The 19912-nt window shown below is 43.7% G+C and overlaps 1 protein-coding gene across 1 annotated transcript in view; it reads right to left on the bottom strand.

The window, feature by feature from the left end:
* Window positions 1-19912, bottom strand: part of LOC137377611 (mitogen-activated protein kinase 4-like) — an 89982-nt gene that overhangs the window by 9438 nt on the left and 60632 nt on the right. Inside the window, exon 4 of the mRNA XM_068047481.1 lies at window positions 9809-10010. Within this exon, the coding sequence (XP_067903582.1) occupies window positions 9809-10010 (202 nt within the window). The remainder of the gene's footprint in view (window positions 1-9808; window positions 10011-19912) is intronic.

Here is a 19912-nt window from a genome sequence, read left to right as displayed (position 1 = left end):
TCTGCTTTGACCCACCATTTCGAAGAAGAACAGGGGAATTGTCCATACGAACATACGAATTAGGAGCAGGAGGAGGCCACTCGGTCCACCCTGTCAGGACCCTTCAGGATCTTATATTTTCAAACAAGTCGCCTCTTACTCTTCTAAACTCCAGCGGAAATAAGCCTAGCCCGTCCAACCTTTCCTCATAAGACCGTCCATCCTACGTATCAGTCCAGAAAACCTTCTCCGAATTTCTTCCAACGTATTTACATCCTTCCTTAAATAAGCAGACCAATACTACACACATAACCTCCCCACTTTTGTGTTCGATTCCCCTCGCAATAAATGATAACATTCTATTAGCTTTCCTAATTACTTGCTGTACCTGCATACTAACCTTTTGTGATTCATGCATGAGGACACCCAGATCCCTCTGCATCTCACAGCTCTGTAATCTCTCACCATTATTATAATATGCTTCTTTTTTATTCTTCCTGCCAAAATGGACAATTTCACATTTTCCCACATTACACTCCATTTGCCAGATCTTTGCCCATTCACTTAGAAACATAGAAAATAGGAGCAGGAGTAGGCCATGTGGCCCTTTGAGCCTGCAACGCCATTCAATACAATCATGGCTGATCGTCCAAACTCAGTAACCTGTTACCGCTTTCTCCACGTATTCCTTCAGCCCTAAGAACTATATCTAACTCTTTCTTGAATATATTTAATGATTTGGCCTCGGCTGCTTTCTGTGGTAGAGAATTCCACAGGTTCACCACACTCTGGGTGAAGAAATCCCTCCTCATCTCAGTCCTAAATGGCTTACCCCTTATCCTTAGATTGTGACCCCTGGTCCTGGACTTCCCCACCATCGGGAACATCCTTCCTGCATCTAGTCTGTCCAGTCCTGTTAGAATTTTGTAGGTTTCTATGAGAACCCCTCTCATTCTTCTAAACTCTAGCAAATATAATCCTAATCGACCCAATCTCTCTTTATGCGTCAGTCCTGCCATCCCAGGAATCAGTCTGGTGAAGCTTCGCTGCACTCCCTCCATAGCAAGAACATCCCTCCTCAGATAAGGAAACCAAAACTGCACACAATACTCCAGATGTGGTCTTACCAAGGCCTTGTATAATTGCAGCAAGACATCCTTGCTCCTGTACTCAAATTATCTCGCTATGAAGGCCAACATACCATTTGCCTTCTTAACTGCCTGCTGCACCTGCATGCTTACTTTCAGCAACTGGTACACAAGGACACCCAGATCTCGCTGCACCTCCCCCTTTCCCAATCTATCGCCGTTCAGATAATAATCTGCCTTTCTGTTTTTACCACCAAAGTGGATAACCTCACATATATCCACATTATACGGCATCTGCCATGTATTTGCCCACTCACTCAACCTGTCCAGATCACACTGGAGCTTCTTTGCATCCTCCTCACAGCTCACACTCCCACCCAGCTTTGCGTCATCTGCAAACTTGGATATATTACATTTAATTCCATCAAATATATCATTAATATATATTGTGAATAGCTGGGGTCCTAGCACTGATCCCTGCAGTACCCCACTAGTTACTGCCTGCCACCCAGAAAAAGACCCGTTTATTCCTACTCTTTGTTTCCTGTCTGCCAACCAGTTCTCTATCCATGTCAGTACCTTACCCCCAATCCCATGTGCTTTAACTTTACATGCTAATTTCTTATGTGGGACCTTATCGAAAGCCTTCTGAAAGTCCAAATACACCACATCCACTCGTTCTCCCTTATCTATTATGCTAGTTACAGCCTCAAAAAATTCCACTAGATTTGTCAAGCATGATTTCCCTTTCATAAATCCATGTTGACTTTGTCCGATCATGTCAATGTCTTCCAAGTGCTCTGCTATTACATCTTTTAGAATGGACTCTAGCATTTTCCCCACTACTGATGTCAGGCTAACCGGTCTATAATTCCGTTTTCTCTCTGCCTCCAATTTTTAAATAGTGGGGTTACATTAGCTACCCTCCAATCTGTTCCAGAGTCTATAGAATTTTGAAAAATGACCAGCAATGCATCTACTATTTCAAGGGCCACTTCCTTAAGTACTCTGGGATGCATACCATCAGGCCCTGGGGATTTATCGGCCTTCAATCCCATCATTTCCCCTAACACCATTTCCCTACTAATACTGACTTCATACAGCTCCTCCTTCTCACTAGACCCTATGTTCCCCAACATTTCTGGGAGGTAATTTGTGTCCTCCTTTGTGAAGACAGAACCAAAGTGTGTGTTTAATTGGTCTGCCATTTCTTTGTTCCCCATTATAAATTCCCCCATTTCTGACTGGAAGGGACCCACATTTGTCTTCACTAATCTTTTTCTCTTCACATATCTATAGAAGTTTTTACAGTCAGTTTTTATGTTCTCTGCGAGCTTACTCTCATACTCTATTTTGCCCTTCTTAATCAATCCTTTTGTCTTCCTTTGCTGAATTCTAAACTGCTCCCAATCCTCAGGTTTGCTGCTTGTTTTGGCCATTTTATATTTCTCCTCCTTGGATCTAATACTATCCCTAATTTCTTTTGTAAGCCATGGTTGAGCCACCCTTCCTGTTTTATTTTTGCGCCAGACAGGAATGAACAATTGTTGTAATTCATCCATGCGCTCTTTAAATGCTCGCCATTGCCTATCCACTGTCAACCCTTTAAGTAATGTTCCCCAATCTATCATAGCCAACTGGCGCCTCATACTTTCATAGTTTCTTTTATTTAGATTCAGGACCCTAGTCTTGGAATCAACTCTCTCACTCTCCATCTTAATGAAGAATTCTATCATGTTGTGGTCGCTGTTCCCCAAGGGACCCTGCACAACAAGAATGTTAACTAATCCTTTCTCATTACAGAATACCTAGTCTAGGATGGCCTGTTCTCGAGTTGGCTCCTCAACGTATTGGTCCAAAAAACCATCACGTATGCACTCCAGTAATTCCTCCTCTACAGTATTATTGCTATTTGGTTTGCCCAATCTATATGTAGATTAAGATCACCCATAATTACAGTTGCACCCTTATTGCCTGCGTCTCTAATTTCTTGTTTAATGCTATCCTCTATATCACCACTGCTGTTTGGGGGTCTTAAGCTATCTATATCCCTTTGTAGCCTCCTTATGTTCTTTTCACAGCTCACCTTCTTATCTATCTTTGTGTCATCAGCAAATTTAGCAACCATACCTTTGATCCCTTCATCCAAGTCATTTATATAAATTGTGCACGACCACTCGAGACATCTTGTCAACCAGAAAATGACCCATTTATGCCTACTCTCCGTTTCCTGATAGCTAGCCAATTTTCTATCAATGCCAGTAAGTTACCATCTACACCATGAGCTTTTATTTTTCACAATAGCCTTTGATATGGCACTTTATCAAATGCCTTCAGGAAATCTAAGGACGGCACATCCACTGGTTCCCCTTTATCCACAGCACATGTTGCTTCTTCAAAAACTGCAATAAATTGGTTAAACATGATCTCCCTTTCACAAATCCATGTTGACTCTGCTTGATTACCTTAATAGCTTCCAACATTTTCCCCATGACAGATGTTAAGCTGACTGGCCTGTAGTTTCCTGCTTTCTGTCTCCCTCCCTTTTGAATAAAGGAGGTACCTTCGCTATTTTCCAATCTAATGGAACCTTTCCCGAATCTAGGGAATTTTGGAAAATTAAAACCAACGCATCAACTATCTCATTTGCCTCTTCTTTTAGGACCCTAGGATGAAGTCCATCAGGACCCGGGGACTTGTCAGCCCGCAGCTCCAACAATTTGCTCAGTACCACATCCCTGGTGATTGTAATTTTCTTGAGTTGATCCCTCTCTTCCATTTCCTGATATACAGCTATTTCTGGGATGTTATTTGTATCCTCTATGGTAAAGACCGATGCAAAATACCTATTCAATTAATCTGCAATCTCCTTATTTTCCCTTATTAATTCGCCAGACTCACTTTCTATAGGACCAATGCTCATTTTGTTAACTTAAAATATCTATCGAAACTCTATCTGTTTTTATATTTCTAGCCAGCTTTCTCTCATACTCTAAGTTTTTCCTCATTAATCTTTTAGTCATTCTTTGCTGCTTTTTATATTCTGTCCTTTATTTCTGTCCTATTTTTATATCCCTGGTGTCCTGACCAATATTTATCCCTCAATCAACATCACAATATCGCATTTTTGTTTATTCATTCATGGGATGTGGGCATCGTTGGCTGCCAGCATTTATTGCCCATCCTTAATTGCCTTTGAGACGGTGGTGGTGAGCTGCCTTCTTGAACTGCTGCAGTCCATGTAGGTATACCCACAGTGCTGTTAGGGAGGGAGTTCCAGGATTTTGACCGAACGACAGTAAAGGTACAGTGATATAGTTCCAAGACGGTGTGTGGCTTGGAGGGGAACTTGAAGATGGTGGTGTTCCCATGCATCTGCTGCCCTTGTCCTTCTAGGTGGTAGAGGTCACGTGTTTGGAAGTAGAGGCCTGCTTTAGGTTGGGAAAAAGAACCCGACCCGAACCCAACTGAACTACAGTGGACCCGAGCCCGACCCGGCCCAACTCCCTCCAATTTTGCCCCGAGCCCGACCCAAACCCGCCACTACTTGACCCGACCCGACCGTCCCTTTACTTACCTTCCTGACACCGAACCTGCAAGAAGCTGCAGCGCATGCGCGATGACATCATAGTGATGTCATTCGCTCACTGCGCAGACTCAGTTTCATCCTGGACTCCCAGCTCAGGTAAGTTTTTTATTTTTAATACTTACCAGCAGAGCACTTACCATGTGTGTCTGGCCCGACCCGACCCGACCCGACTCGACCTGGACTCAGCCCGACCCGACCCGAGCCCGAAAGCCGGCCCCGGAAGATGGGCCCGACCCGAATCCAACACAAGTCGTCAGGTCCGGGTCAGGTAGCAGGCCTCTATTTGGAAGGTGCTGTCGAAGGAGTTTTGCTGAGTTGCTGCAGTGCATCTTGTCGATGGTACACACTGCTGCCAGTGTGCGTCAGTGGTGAAGGTAGTGAATGTTGAAGGGGGTGGATGTGGTGCCAATCAAGCGGCCTGCTTTGTCCTGGATGGTGTCGAGCTTCTTGAGTGTTGTTGGAGCTGCACCCATCCAGGCAAGTGGAGAGAACTCCATCACACTCCTGACTTGTGCCTTGTAGATGGTGGACAGGCACTGGGGAGTCAGAAGGTGAGTTACTCACCGCAGAATTCCCAGCCTCTGACCTGTTCTTGTAGCCACAGCATTTATGTGGCTGGTCCAGTTCAATTTGTGGTCAATGGTAACCCCCAGGATGTTGATAATGGGGGATTCAGTGATGGTAATGCCATTGAACATCAAGGGGAGATGGTTGGATTCTCTCTTGTTTGAGATGGTCATTGCCTGGCACTTGTGTGGCGCGAATGTCACTTGTCACTTATCAGTCCAAGCCTGGATGTTGTCCAGGTCTTGCTGCCTCTGGACATGGACTGCTTCAGTATCTGAAGAGTCGCGAATAATGTTGAACATTGTGCAATCATCAGCGAAAATCCCCACTTCTGACCTTTTAATGGAGGGACGGTCATTGATGAAGCAGCTGTAGATGGTTGGGCCTAGGACACTACCCTCAGGAACTCCTGCAGTGATGTCCTCGGACTGAGAATGATTGACCTCCAACCAGTGGATAGTTTTTCCATTGACTCCAGTTTTGGTAGGGCTCCTTAATGCCATACTAGGTCAAATGCTGCCTTGATGTCAAGGGCGCTCTCACCTCACCTCTGGAGTTCAACTATTTTGTCCATGTTTGGACAAAGGCTGTAATGAGGTCAGGAGCTGAGTGGCCCTGGCAGAACCCAAACTGATTGGTCATTATCGCATTGATGTTTGTGGAATCTTGCTGTGTGCAAATTGGCTGCAGTGTTTCCCACATTACAATGGTAACTACACTTCAAAAGTACTTCTTTGGCTGTAAAGTACTTTGGGATGCCGTGAGATTGTGAAAGGCACTATATAAATGCAAGTCTTTCTTTCTTTTAACATCCACATCCATAGAAATCAGAAGTGGGAACCCTGGATGATATTTCTCCTTCCAGGCTACAGGTGCTGAGGCCCATTTTCTGGTTTTGAATAGATAGTAAGATTAAGAGGCAGTTCATTTTGGTCACTCGAATAATAGGATGAGGATTTGTGCCCATCATGCCCTAGATAGTCAATTAGTGATTTCTACTCCTCTGTTACATGATAGGCAGCACTTTCCCAGAGGGGGAGGAAAGACTCCCAAGGTCACTTGTATTGGCAAAGGCTTCTCAGCTGAAGACAGCGTGTGATACAATAGTACCACAGCGGAAAAGGAGTAAAGGTACCTATCAAAACAGATTTAAAATATAAAAAAACCTTGCTAAAGATAGCAATAGAGCAGATAAAGTGCCTACTTCAGTTAAAACATTTCCTGGAATGATTAGGATTAGCTCATTCTGAAATCTGTGGCCAGATGCTAGCATGTTATCTGCCTGGGAAAGCTTGCACTGCAGCTGTCAAACTATATCTACGTCTGTTTTAATTTTGCTCAGAATGTTACAATTATTTACGTTACTGCCGTTATACATTTTATTTACATGCCCAGTGAGTCTGCTGATACAATTGTGCAAATTAGTATATAGAAGATTGTAGCTTTACAATCTTTTAATCCTAGTTTTTATTCCATTATCCTAAAAAGAAACAATTTGTTACACCACTTGCAATCACTTTTGCCAGGAAATAATGGTGCTTTGCTGTATAAAGACAAGGTATCTTGTCAGAATACTTATGGAAATGCTACTTCAGTGAACACCACCTCTATTTCAAAAGTTATACTCACTTCCATTAACAGCTAGACATGAATATCACACTGCAACCGTGACATTTGCTTTGCATTTATGCATTTTATCTCCTCTTTCCCCTTCTTGGTTTCCCCATCCTATCAACCATGGCAGGCAATCTATCCCCACTGTTTTATTTTTAAAAAACACATTCCTTCTATCCTGAACATAAGAACATAAGAAATAGGAGCAGCAGTAGGCCATTCGGCCCCTCAAGCCTGCCCCGCCATTCAATAAGATCATGGCTGATCTGCCCCAAAACTCAACTCCTCTTTCGTGCCAGCTCCTCATAGCCCTCAACTACCTGATATTTCAAAAATCTATCTACCTCCTCTTTAAAGACTTTCAGTGATCTAGCCTCCACAACTCTCTGGGGTAGAGAATTCCAGACATTCACTACCCTCTGAGAGAAGAAATTCCTTTGCATCTGAGTTTTAAATGAGTGTCTCCTTATTCTGTAACTATGTCCCCTACTTCGAGATTCCCCCACTAGTGGAAACATCTTCTCAACATCTACCCTGTCAAGCCGCCTCAGAATCTTGTATGTTTCAATAAGATCACCCCTCATTCTTCTAAACTCGAATGAATAAAGGCCTAACCTGTTTAGCCGTTCTTGATAAGTCAACCCCTTCATCCCAGGAATTTGCCTAGTGAATCTCTTTTGAACCGCCTCTAATGCCGGTATATCCTTTCTTATATACGGGGACTAAAACTGTATACAGTACTCCAGGTGCAGCCTCACCAACACCCTGTACAGTTGTAACAAGACTTCCCTATTTTTAAACTCCAACCCCCTAGCAATAAAGGCCAAAATTCCATTTGCCTTCTTAATTACTTGCTGCACCTGCATGCTAACTTTTAGTGTTTCATGCACAAGAACACCCAGATCCCTCTGTGCTGAACATTTTTGGAGTCTCTCTCCATTTAAATAATAGTCTGCCTTTTGATTCTTCCTACCAAAGTGCATGACCTCACACTTTCCCACATTAAACTCCATCTGCCAAGTTTTTGCCCACTCACTCAACCTATCTATATCCCCTTGTAGATTCCTTATGTCCTCATCACAACATGCCCTCCCACCTATTTTTGTATTGTCAGCAAATTTGGATATATTACACTCTGCCCCCTCCTCCAAGTCATCAATATAGATAGTAAATAATTGAGGCCCTAGGACTGATCCTTGTGGCACTCCACTAGTTACATTTTTCCAACCTGAAAAAGACACATTAATCCCGACTCTCTGTTTTCCTACCCCTCCTCAATCCATGCTAATACATTACCCCCAATACCGTGAGCTCTTATCTTGTGCAATAATCTTTTATGTGGCACCTTATCGAATGCCTTCTGGAAATCCAAATACACTACATCTACTGGTTCCCCTTTATCCATTCTGCTTGTTATATCCTCAACGAACTCTAGCAAATTTGTCAAACATGATTTCCCTTTCACAAAACCATGTTGACTCTGTTTGATTGCATTAAGCTTTTCTCAATGTCTTGCTATTTCTTCCTTAATAATGGACTCTAGCATTTTCCCAGCAACCAATGTTAGGCTGACTGGCCTATAGTTTGCTGCTTTTTGTCTCCCTCCCTTCTTGAACAGGGGCATCACATTAGCAGTTTTCCAATCTGCTCGGACCCTCCCGGAATCCAGTGAGTTCTGGAATATTTCGACCAATGCCTCCACTATCTCTGCAGCCACTTCTTTTAAAACCCTTGGATGTAGGCCCTCAGGTCCTGGCGACTTCTCTGCCTTTCGTCCCATTAGTTTGTCAAATACTTTCTCCCTCATTGTAGAGAATTTGACCAGATCTTTCCTCCCATTAGCTCCTTGCTTATCTAGTATCTGTGGGATGTTTATAGTGAAGACCGATGCAAAATATTGATTTAAATTATCTGCCATTTCCCTGTTCCCCATTATCAATTCTCCAGTCGCATCCTCCAAGGGTCCCACGCTCACTTTAGCTACTCTCTTTTTATATAACTGCAGAAGCTCTTGCTGTTTGTTTTTATATTTGTTACCAATTTACTTTCATAATCAATTTTCTCCCTCTTTATTAGCTTTTTCGTCATCCACTGTTGGTTCCTCAAAAATTCCCAATCCTCTGGCCTACCACTAGTTTTCATCACTTTGTATGTCTTTGTTTTTCATTGGATAATCTCAAAATAGAAAATTGATTGGCACAAAAACGACAGCTTGCCCATCAAGCCTGCCCCACAATCATCATGCTAGAGCATCACGGCTAAACACTTCCTCCCTCCTACCCCTCCACTTTTCCCCCATCTCTCCCACATGCCCCCATCTCACTCCCACAGCTGACTTTACTTGGGGTACGGTTGTGTAGGTACAGGTAGCCTTCTGTTTTTTGCCCAATTGGTCATTTAGTAGTGTCTGTGAAGGGTATGGTGGCTGGACCCAAATTTACCTTCACCTGATATGCATAGATGAAATTTCCAACAGGAGTTACTGAATAACAGTTAGAAGTCAGAAGCCAAGCTAATTCATTTATATTTTTCTTCTATTTATTTCAGAGAATGTTGAGGCTGTCTGGTTGCAACCTATAATTTATTTATAGACTGGGGGCTTGAACCTGAGAGTTTCTATGATTTGTAAGGCTCAATACCACACCAAGATGTACCCCACTATGCCATTGGGACAACTTATTTCAGTATCATTACCGATCCAGCCAGTAGAAGCTATGGGAAAGAAGATGAGGGTTTTCTATCCTCTGGGTTCCCTTCCTCCCTAATGGAGTACACGGTCACTAACTACCAACTCCTGAGACTGAGGATTGTTTGTGCAGAGAGTTAGAGGTTCAAATGCAAGTCCTATCATCTAATTAAAGTATGTTCTGATGTGGACAGTGGTAAATTCTATGGAAAGAATAATCTAAGTATTAGATTCATTGTTAGTACATGGTGCAGAACATAATGCATACTCATCATTATGTAATACCTCTCCCAGTTCGACATCTGGCTCTGACTCGCTTCCATCAACAGTATGTCATCAATCTCATCTTCGATCCTGAAAGGATGCTGGGATATTGGTTCATCTTGCGGGCAGGAGTAAGGGCTCATAAAAAGATGCGCTAGGCCTTCCTCAGCAGTTAAGCGATCCATAGAGTTAAATGTCAAGATCTTTTCCAGGAAATCAATGGCTGTGGCAAGCAGATAATATTGGTTACTTTTACAAACATTGCAATTGGTTGTCTTAATACAATTTCTCTCCTTCAGCTTCACTGATACAAGTGACAAACAGCACTGATCTGAACCCCATGCAAGTAATGTTTACTTAGTATTTGAAGCCACATTGATTGGTTGAGTAAAGGTGCTCCAAGTTCTGCTCTTGCTGCTCAGTAGAGATGCTCTGTCGTTGATTTTATATATAATTTGTTTTGACATGCTTGGATCCCTGCATTAGAGACATGACTACTTTTTGAAGAAATAGCAAGAAAAGGAAAATGTGCCCTTCTAGAAAGCAGCTTTCATGTCCTTAGGACAACGAATGAACTACTTCTGAAGTGTAGCCATTGTTGTTATGCAGCAAAGATGGTAGTCATTTTGCACACAGCAAATTTCTACCATCAGCAGTGAGATATTAACCAGTTAATCTGTTTTGGCTCAGGCCAGGATACCAAGAGATCCTGGCTCTTCAGTCTAGTCAGATCTTTTACTCTCACCTGAATAGACAGGAAGGGGCTCAGTTCAGCGTCTCCTCTGAAAGCCAGTACCTCCAACAATGCAGAACCACCTGCATTGAACTGTCAACCTAGATTATATACTGAAACACTGGAGTGGGGCTTGAACAAATAATCTTCTAATTTAGAGGCAAAAATGCTGCCATGGAGCTAAGCTGACACTGTGCATGTTCATATGGGCCAAGTGTAAACTTTTTTCGGGGTGAGGGGTGAATTGAATTTTAAAAGGAAATGAGAGGCGCAATATTGTAAATTTAGTACGTTGTAAAGGGGAGGGGTAAAGTAAAGAAATTAGTAAAAATGTTTGGCTATGATGGCTGCCCACCTTGGTGCTACTGCTCTTTCCCAGTTATAGAATCATAGAATGTCATAGCACAGCAACAGATCGTTCAACCCTTCAATTCTGCACAAGCTACCTAGTCTAATACCACTTTTCTCTCACTTCCCATATACCCTTCAAGCTACTACCTAATTTCATTTCAAAAGTACTTAGTAATTGTTTGTGGCAGTGAATGATGTACACAGCCTCTGCGTAAAGAATGCTTTTCTAACCTCCCCTTTTTCTCTTTGTGCCTTCTCTTCATTTAAAATTTATGCCCTCAGATACCATCTTACTAACTGTTACGACCAGATGAGAAAGGTTTCTTGGGGTTCATCTCAGCCTTCACTTGGTCATATCATAACAGGGTTTAATTTTAAACACCCTATGTTTTTAGCTCCCCTTTGGTGAATCCTTGTTCATTGCTTTCCCATTTTAGGGCAAATAAACCAGCCAAACAGGTTGGCTTGGGTTTAAAGAAGAAAAGTTGAATTTTATTAAACTTAAACTCTAATTCGGTTGACACCTACGGATACACGACGCGCCCATTCTAGCATGCATGCACGATACACACATGCAAATAGAGTCAGAAAAGAGCAGAAGAAAAAATAAAATGGAAAAGTCTGAGGCAACATCTGAAGAGCTTCGAGCTCACTGCGGAGTCCTTGATTGTACGTAGATCTTGCTTTTCGTTGGGGCCCAGTATTCTTCTTAAATTTTGTTCGCTGTAGGAGACTTTTCTCTCTTGGGGTTCAGTGGATTCAGAGGCTTGTGAGAAAGAAATGGGAGCAGACAGGAGAGATCTCAGTCCAGGAGCAAACAGTCTTTCTGTGTTCAAACTCTCTGTGGCTAGTTCAAAAAACCCTGGAATAGCCACTTTTTTTTAATTTCCAAAATATACTTTATTCATAAAAATCTGTAAAAATTACATTGCCAAACAGTTTCCAAACAGCACCAAAAAATACAAACATTGCAAGGGATATCAGTTTCCTTCAATACTGTCATGAGTTTCTTCCCAACCCTTCTGTTTCACAATTGTCATGTCAATTACAGTTTTACATTTACAACAATTGAGAATATTAACGATACAGTTCGAGGGGTTTCCCATTGATCCAGCCCCTCAGTCCAGCTTGGTGGGGGAACCTTACACTGTGGTCTTTCCCCATTGAGCCTTTGCTGCGGCTGCCCCAAGCTTTAGTGCGTCCCTCAGCACGTAGTCCTGGACCTTGGAATGTGCCAGTCTGCAACATTCGGTGGTGGACAACTCTTTGCGCTGGAAGACCAGCAAGTTTCGGGCAGACCAAAGGGCGTCTTTCACCGAATTGATAGTCCTCCAGCAGCAGTTGATGTTTGTCTCGGTGTGCGTCCCTGGGAACAGCCCGTAGAGCACAGACTCCTGTGTTACAGAGCTGCTTGGGATGAACCTTGACAGAAACCACTGCATCTCTTTCCACACCTGCTTTGCAAAGGCACATTCCAGGAGGAGGTGGGCGACCGTCTCTTCCCCACCACAGCCAACGCGGGGGCATTGTGCGGAGGGGGCGAGACTTCGGGTGTGCATGAAGGATCTGACGGGGAGGGCCCTTCTCACCACCAGCCAAGCTATGTCTTGGTGCTTGTTTGAAAGTTCTGGTGATGAGGCATTCCGCCAAATGACTTTGACGGTCTGCTCGGGGAACTATCCGACATGATCCACCGTTTCCTTTTCCCGTAGGGCCTTGAGGACATTCCGTGCAGACCACTGCCTGATGGACCGGTGGTCAAAAGTGTTTTCCCGCAGAAACTGCTCCACGAAGGATAGGTGGTACGGCACCGCCCAACTGCATGGAGCGTTCCGCGGCAATGTGACCAGGCCCATCCTTCGCAACACCGGGGACAGATAGAACCTCAGCACGTAGTGACACTTGGAGTTTGCGTACTGGGGATCTACACACAGCTTGATGCAGCCGCACACAAAGGTGGTCATCAGGATGAGGGCCACGTTGGGTACATTTTTCCCGCCCTTGTCCAGAGATTTGAACATCGTGTCCCTCCGGACCCGGTCCATTTTAGATCCCCAGACGAAGCGGAAAATGGCTCGGGTGACTGCCACGGCGCAGGAGTGGGGTATGGGCCAGACCTGCGCCACGTAGAGCAACAACGTGAGCGCCTCGCACCTGATGACCAGGTTCTTACCCACAATGGAGAGAGATCGCTGCCCCCACATGCCCAACTTTTGTCGTACCTTGGCTACTCGCTCCTCCCATGTTTTGGTGCACGCCCCGGCCCTTCCGAACCATATCCCCAGCACCTTCAGGTAATCTGACCTGACGGTGAAGGGGACAAAGGATCGGTCAGCCCAGTTGCCAAAGAACATGGCCTCGCTCTTGCCGTGGTTAACTTTGGCTCCCGAGGCCAGTTCGAACTGGTCGCAGATGCTCATCAGTCTGCGCACGGACAGCGGATCCGAGCAGAAAACGGCGACGTCATCCATGTACAGGGAGGTTTTGACCTGAGTGCCTCCGCTGCCTGGGATTGTCACCCCTCTTATGCTCGCATCCTTCCTAATAGACTCAGCAAAGGGTTCAATACAGCAAACAAACAAGACCGGGGACAGAGGGCAGCCCTGTCTGACTCTTAGTCATGTGACCAGCTGGTCCACCGAGACCTGGCCCCTGTGGATTGCATCACTCCAGCAGGCCCTTAAATGGACTTCCCCACCCCCTCACTGTCCAGTGATCAACATCCATTGTGGGTTGAATGTGTTAGGGAATGGTCTTTTGTCTACACAAACACTGTCTGTTAATATGCAAATTTTTTTTCCAGCCATGACTGACCTGTTCAACAAGTCATTTCCTCGCTGCAGCAGCAGTTCAAAATCAATGTTCATATGACAAAACTAATGTGCCTCATTCTTGGCATGTGGGGGCCTGCATGACATTAACCAACAGAAATAGTGTCTCATCATTTACCTTAAAATGACTCTTCATAACCTTGAAAACCTCCACCTAAGTCCGTCTCATTCTATAAAGGCAGTGCTCCAATATAAATGGAGTATTGAAGCATTCAAAGTCGCCCACCTCCTCCTGGAATGTGCCTTTGCAAAGCAGGTGTGGAAAGAGATGCAGTGGTTTTTTGTCAAGGTTCATCCCAAGTAGCTCTGTAACACAGGAGTCTGTGTTCTACGGGCTGTTCCCAGGGATGCACACCGAGACAAACATCAACTGCTGCTGGAGGACTATCAATTTGGTGAAAGACGCCCTTTGGTCTGCCCGAAACTTGCTGGTCTTCCAGCGCAAAGAGTTGTCCACCACCGAATGTTGCAGACTGGCACATTCCAAGGTCCAGGACTACGTGCTGAGGGGCGCACTAAAGCTTGGGGCAGCCGCAGCAAAGGCTCAATGGGGAAAGACCACAGTGTAAGGTTCCCCCACCAAGCTGGACTGAGGGGCTGGATCAATGGGAAACCCCTCGAACTGTATCGTTAATATTCTCAATTGCTGTAAATGTAAAACTGTAATTGACATGACAATTGTGAAACGGAAGGGTTGGGAAGAAACTCATGACAGTATTGAAGGAAACTGATCTCCCTTGCAATGTTTGTATTTTTTGGTGCTGTTTGGAAACTGTTTGGCAATGTACTTTTTACAGATTTTTATGAATAAAGTATATTTTGGAAATAAAAAAAAAATTAAAGCATTCAAAGTAGCTATATTTCAATTAAAGCTGTGGCAAGTGATGTGCCACCCTCCATGCTGACAAAATACTGCTACTGGTCTAAGCACAGCAGCCAATGTTACGCCAGGTATGTGAAAAAATTCCACTTTAAAGTTTTCTGAAATGTGTTCAGGAGAATTTTCTTGATCAGTACATTTCCAGCCCAATGAGTTGGAGGCATTGCTGGATCTGGTTCTGGGCAATGAAGTGGGTCAAGTGGATCAAGTGTCAGTAGGGCAACATTTAGGGAACAGTGATCATTGCATCATAAGCATTAGGTTAGTTATGGAAAAAGACAAACAGCAATCTAGAATAAAAATTCTTAGTTGGACTGGGGCCAATTTAAGTGGAATGAGAATGGATCTGTCCCAGGTAAATTGGAATCAAAGATTAGCAGACAAAACTGTAATGGAACAATGGACTGCCTTTAAAGAGGAGATGGTTCGGGTACAGTCGACGTACATTCCCACCAGGGGGAAAGGTAGGGCAACCAAAGCTCTATATGACAAAAGAGATAGAAAGTAAGATGAAGCAGAAAAAGGGGCCATATGACAGTTGTCATGTTGATAATACAATGAGGACCAGATTGAATATAGGAAGTTTGGAGGGGAAGTGAAAAAGGAAATAAGAGAAGCAAAGAGAGAGTATGAAAAGGGACTAGCAGCTAACATAAAAAGGCATCAGAAAAGTGTATACAAATATAAAAGGATTGTAAGAGGAGGGGTGGGGCCGATTAGGGACCAAAAAAGGGGATCTACGCATGGAGGCAGAGAGCATGGCTGAGGTATTGAATGAGTACTTCACATCTGTCTTTACCAAGAGGATGCTGCCCAAGTCATTGTGAAAGAGAAGGTAGTTGAGACACTGGATGGCCTAAAATTGACAAAGAAGGAGATATTGGAAAGGTTGGCTGTACTTAAAGTTGATAACTCACCAGGACTGGACGGTATGCATTTGAGAATGCTGAGGGAAGTAAGGGTGGAAATTGCGGAGGTATTGCCATAATCTTCCAATCCTCCTTAGATACAGGGGTGATGCCAGAGGACTGGAGAATTGCAAATGTTACACCCTTGTTCAAAAAAAGGATGTAAGGATAAATCCAGCAACCACAGGCCAGTCAGTATAACCTTGTGTGGCGGGAAAGCTTATAGTAATGATAATCCAGGACAAAGTTAACAGTCACTTGGACAAGTGTGGATTAATTAAGGAAAGCAGCATGGATTTGTTAAAGGCAAATCATGTTTAACTAAAATAAAAGCAAAATACTGCGGATGCTGGAAATCTGAAACAAAAACAAGAAATGCTGGATTCACTCAGCAGGTCTGGCAGCATCTGTGGAAAGAGAAGCAGAGTTAACGTTTCGGGTCAGTGACCCTTCTTCGGAACTGACAAATATTAGAAAAGTCACAGATTATAAACAAGTGAGGTGGGGGTTGGGCAAGAGATAACAAAGGAGAAGGTGCAGATTGGACCAGGCCTGGTTGACCAGGTGTTGTCTTTTGGATGAGTTATTAAATCAAGGTCCCATACCTATTAAGGTGGACACAAAATGTTTCTATGGCAACATTGGAAGAAGAGGGGAATTCTCCCAGTATCCTGGCCAGCATTTGTCCCTCACAACACAAAAACAGATGAACTGGTCATTAATCTTATTGCAGTTTATAGGATCTTGCTATATACCATCATTAACTTGCCGTGCCTTACTTCTGTGTATTATCTTACTGGTGAATGAATTGTATTATGATCAGGTGAGGAGAGGTCAAAGGGCTCCCCTCTTTTTCCCTCTCCTTGTTTGACAACAACAGGTTTTTTTATAATGCATATACTTGCCAATTCAGCGAGCGTTTAACCATTTATGCGTCATGATCATAAAAAGAGCCCATCGGACAGTTTTCTCAAGTTCAACAAAGTTAACTTTATTGTACTTAAACCAGTCTAAGTAAAATAATAAAATATACTTCAACTTTCACACACACACATGCACACAAATAGGTTACCGAGTGGGGAAGGATAGATTAGTCAAATTAGAGTCTAGAGAAATAAAAGGAGTTTACAGTCTGTGCAGATTGGTGACTCAGCTGGCTTCAGGCTGAATTAGGTGGTCACATAACTTTTCTTTGTTGGTCCTGAGGCTTCCGGTTTGAAGATGTGGACACTGATTTGGTGGTTTTGCGGGAGACAGCAATGTGACTGATTTTCTCAAAAGCAGTCTCTGTCTGCTCTTACCGGAGCCTTCTCTACTCTCAGGAGTTCCCCCTCAGGCTTAAGTAATTAAGCACAGTGAGCTTCAATCGGTGAACAGACTAACACAATCAAACACAGATCAATTAAACCACTGAACACTACAGTCTGCAGCAGGGAATATGCCTCACGGTCAGCAGGCAGAGTTTGAAGCTTGCAAGGTTTGAGTAGTTCGGCTCCACCAGTTTAATATTCAGGTTTCCAGCCTGTGGATTAAAAAACCATCACTGGCATAGCACGTTTTCTTGACAACTGTAATGGCCTAACAGTATGGTATTCACTTCCTTTCAGAGTAAATAGAGGTAATGATGGGCATCCCATAGCAATATAGGAACATAGGACATAGAAACAGGAGTAGACCATCCAACCCTTCGAGCCTGCTCTGTCATTTGATAAGATCACAGCTGATGTGGTCATGGTCTCAACTCCACTTTCCTGTCTGCCTCCCATAACCCATGATTCTTTTGTCTTTTAAAATTCTATCAAACTCAGTCTTGAATAAATTCAATGACCCAGCTTCCACTGAATTCCATAGTCTAACGCCCTCTGAGAGAAAAAAAATTCTCCTCATTTCCATCTTAAAACGGAGACCTCTTATTTTTGAACCATGTACCGCAGTTCTAGTCTCTCCCATAAAAGGAAACATCTTCCCAGTATCCACTGTATCAAGTCCCTTCAGGATGTTGCAATAAGTCACCTCTCATTCTTCTGAACTCCAATGGGTAAAGGCCCAACATGTTCAACCTTTCTTCATAAGATAAACCCTTCATCCCTGGAATGAGTTGAGTGTACCTTCTCTGAACGACGTCTAATGCAATTATTTTCTTTTTCAAATAAGGCGACCAAAACTGTACACATTACTCCAGATGTGGTCTCAGTAAAGCTGCAGTAAAACCTTCCTACTTTTACATTCCATTCCCCTTGCAATAAATGCCAACATTCCATTTGCCTTCCTAATCACCTGCTGTACCTGCATACTAACCTTTTGTCATTCATGTACCAGGACACCCAGATCCCTCTGTACCACCAAGTTCTGCAATCTCTCACCATATAAATAATATACTTCCTGCCAAATTCTTGCCCACTCACTTCACCTAGACTTTTTACCTCCTCTTGACAACTTACTTTCCTACCTGTCTTGGTGTCATCAGCAAATTTAGCTACCATACATTCGGTCCCTTCATCCAAGTCATTTATATAGATTGTAAATAGTTGAGGCGACAGCACTGATTCCTGTGGCACTTCAATAGTTACAGCTTGCCAACCTGAAAAAGACCCATGTATTCCTACTCTCTGCTTCATCCCATGTAGTCCCTTGTGCATACCATATTTAAGTTCTTCTCTGAGTCACACACCATGCTGACTTGGAATTATATCACCATTCCATCATCATTGCTGGGTAAAATCCTGGAAGTCAGTACCTAACACTTCGGAGTACCTTCACTAAATGGACTGGAGCAGTTTATAAAGGTGGCTCACCATCACTTTCTCAAGGAAAGTTAGTGATGTACAATAAATGCTGGCCTTGCCAGTGAAGGCCACATCCTGTGAATGAATACATTTTTAAAAAAGGGTTTGTTATTCTTATTTCACACTACCCTACTCACAGCAACCATAAGGCTACAAGTTTCCTAGGAATCTTTGCCTGTTTTTAGAAATGACCCTTCTGCCAATAAGTGTTGAGGAAAAAGCCTGAACTGTAATACTGCTTACTGATTTCTTTTAATTCAAGAGTGCCATCTGTTTGACTTTCTCTACATTCGTCAAAGGAAAATGAGTGCCTCAGGTGTACAAAGACAGCAGTAACAAAAAACAAAAGGAACCCGATACGAATCATTAATATGAAACTGAAAATGAGCAGTGTAGTCTGTTTTGTGTTCCAATTATTTGTTATCAATATTATGGGTGGGAACTTTTAACTGCTAGTTGCCCATTTCTCACCTGAAGGAAATCAGAGGAAAGCAAAACTATTTTTTCAGCACTATTTCCTTTTCTACAATTATTCTTTTTAATTGTTCCACCTCTTGTATGCATTTCATTCCCAGACACACATTGGCAAAGCCTGCTGAATATTTCCAGCATGTTCTGTTTATAAGGCAAAATACTCATTTAGTATCCATCATGCCCATTGTGTCGGCTTGCTCCTGCCCCACTGAACTTATTTCTTCCTATCTAGACTCTGTCTTTTCTCCGCTGGTCCAGTCTCTTCCCACCTACATCCGTGACTCTTCTGACGCCTTACGTCATTTTGACAATTTCCAGTTTCCTGGCCTCAACTGCCTCCTCTTCACTAAGGACGTCCAATCTCTCTACACCTTCATCCCCCACGAGGACGATTTGAGGGCTCTCCGCTTCTTCTTTGAGCAGAGGCCCAACCAGTCCCCATCCACCACCGCCCTCCTCCGCCTGGCTGAACTTGTTCTCACATTGAACAACTTCTCCTTCAACTCCACTCACTTCCTTCAAGTCAAAGGTGTTGCTATGGGTACCCGCAGGGTCCTAGTTATGCCTGTCTTTTTGTGGGATATGTCGAACATTCCTTGTTCCAGTCCCACTCAGGCTCCCTCCCCCAACTCTTTTTCCGGTACATTGATGAATGTATCGGTGCCGTTTCCTGCTCCCGCCCAACTTTGCTTCCAATTTCCATCCTTCTTTCACCTTTACATGGTCCATCTCCGACACTTCCCTTCCCTTCCTCGACTTCTCTGTCTCCATCTCTGGAAATAGGCTGTCTACTAATATCCATTATAAGCCCACCGACTCCCACAGCTACCTCAATGACACTTCTTCACACCCTGCCTCCTGTAAGGACTCCATTCCATTCTCCCAGTTTCTCCGTCTCCGACGCATCTGCTCTGATGATGCTACCTTCCATGACTGTGCTTCTGATATGTCTTCCTTATTCCTCAACCGAGGATTCCCCCCCAACGTGGTTGACAGGACCCTCAACCGTCCAGCCCATTTCCCACACCTCTACCCTCACCCCTTCCCAGAACCATGACTGCCAGCTGGCAGCCCCACTGTGAGTAAGGGGGAGCCACAAGATTGAGGTAGTCACATAATAGTGGAAACCGCATCCTATAAATAGCGGGCGAGAGTTTCCAAA

This window comes from Heterodontus francisci, chromosome 1 (assembly GCF_036365525.1).
Source record: "Heterodontus francisci isolate sHetFra1 chromosome 1, sHetFra1.hap1, whole genome shotgun sequence".
Classification (NCBI taxonomy): Eukaryota; Metazoa; Chordata; class Chondrichthyes; order Heterodontiformes; family Heterodontidae; genus Heterodontus; species Heterodontus francisci.
The sequence above is the reverse complement of the archived record's forward strand: the minus strand, read 5'-3'. Positions and strand labels throughout refer to the sequence as shown.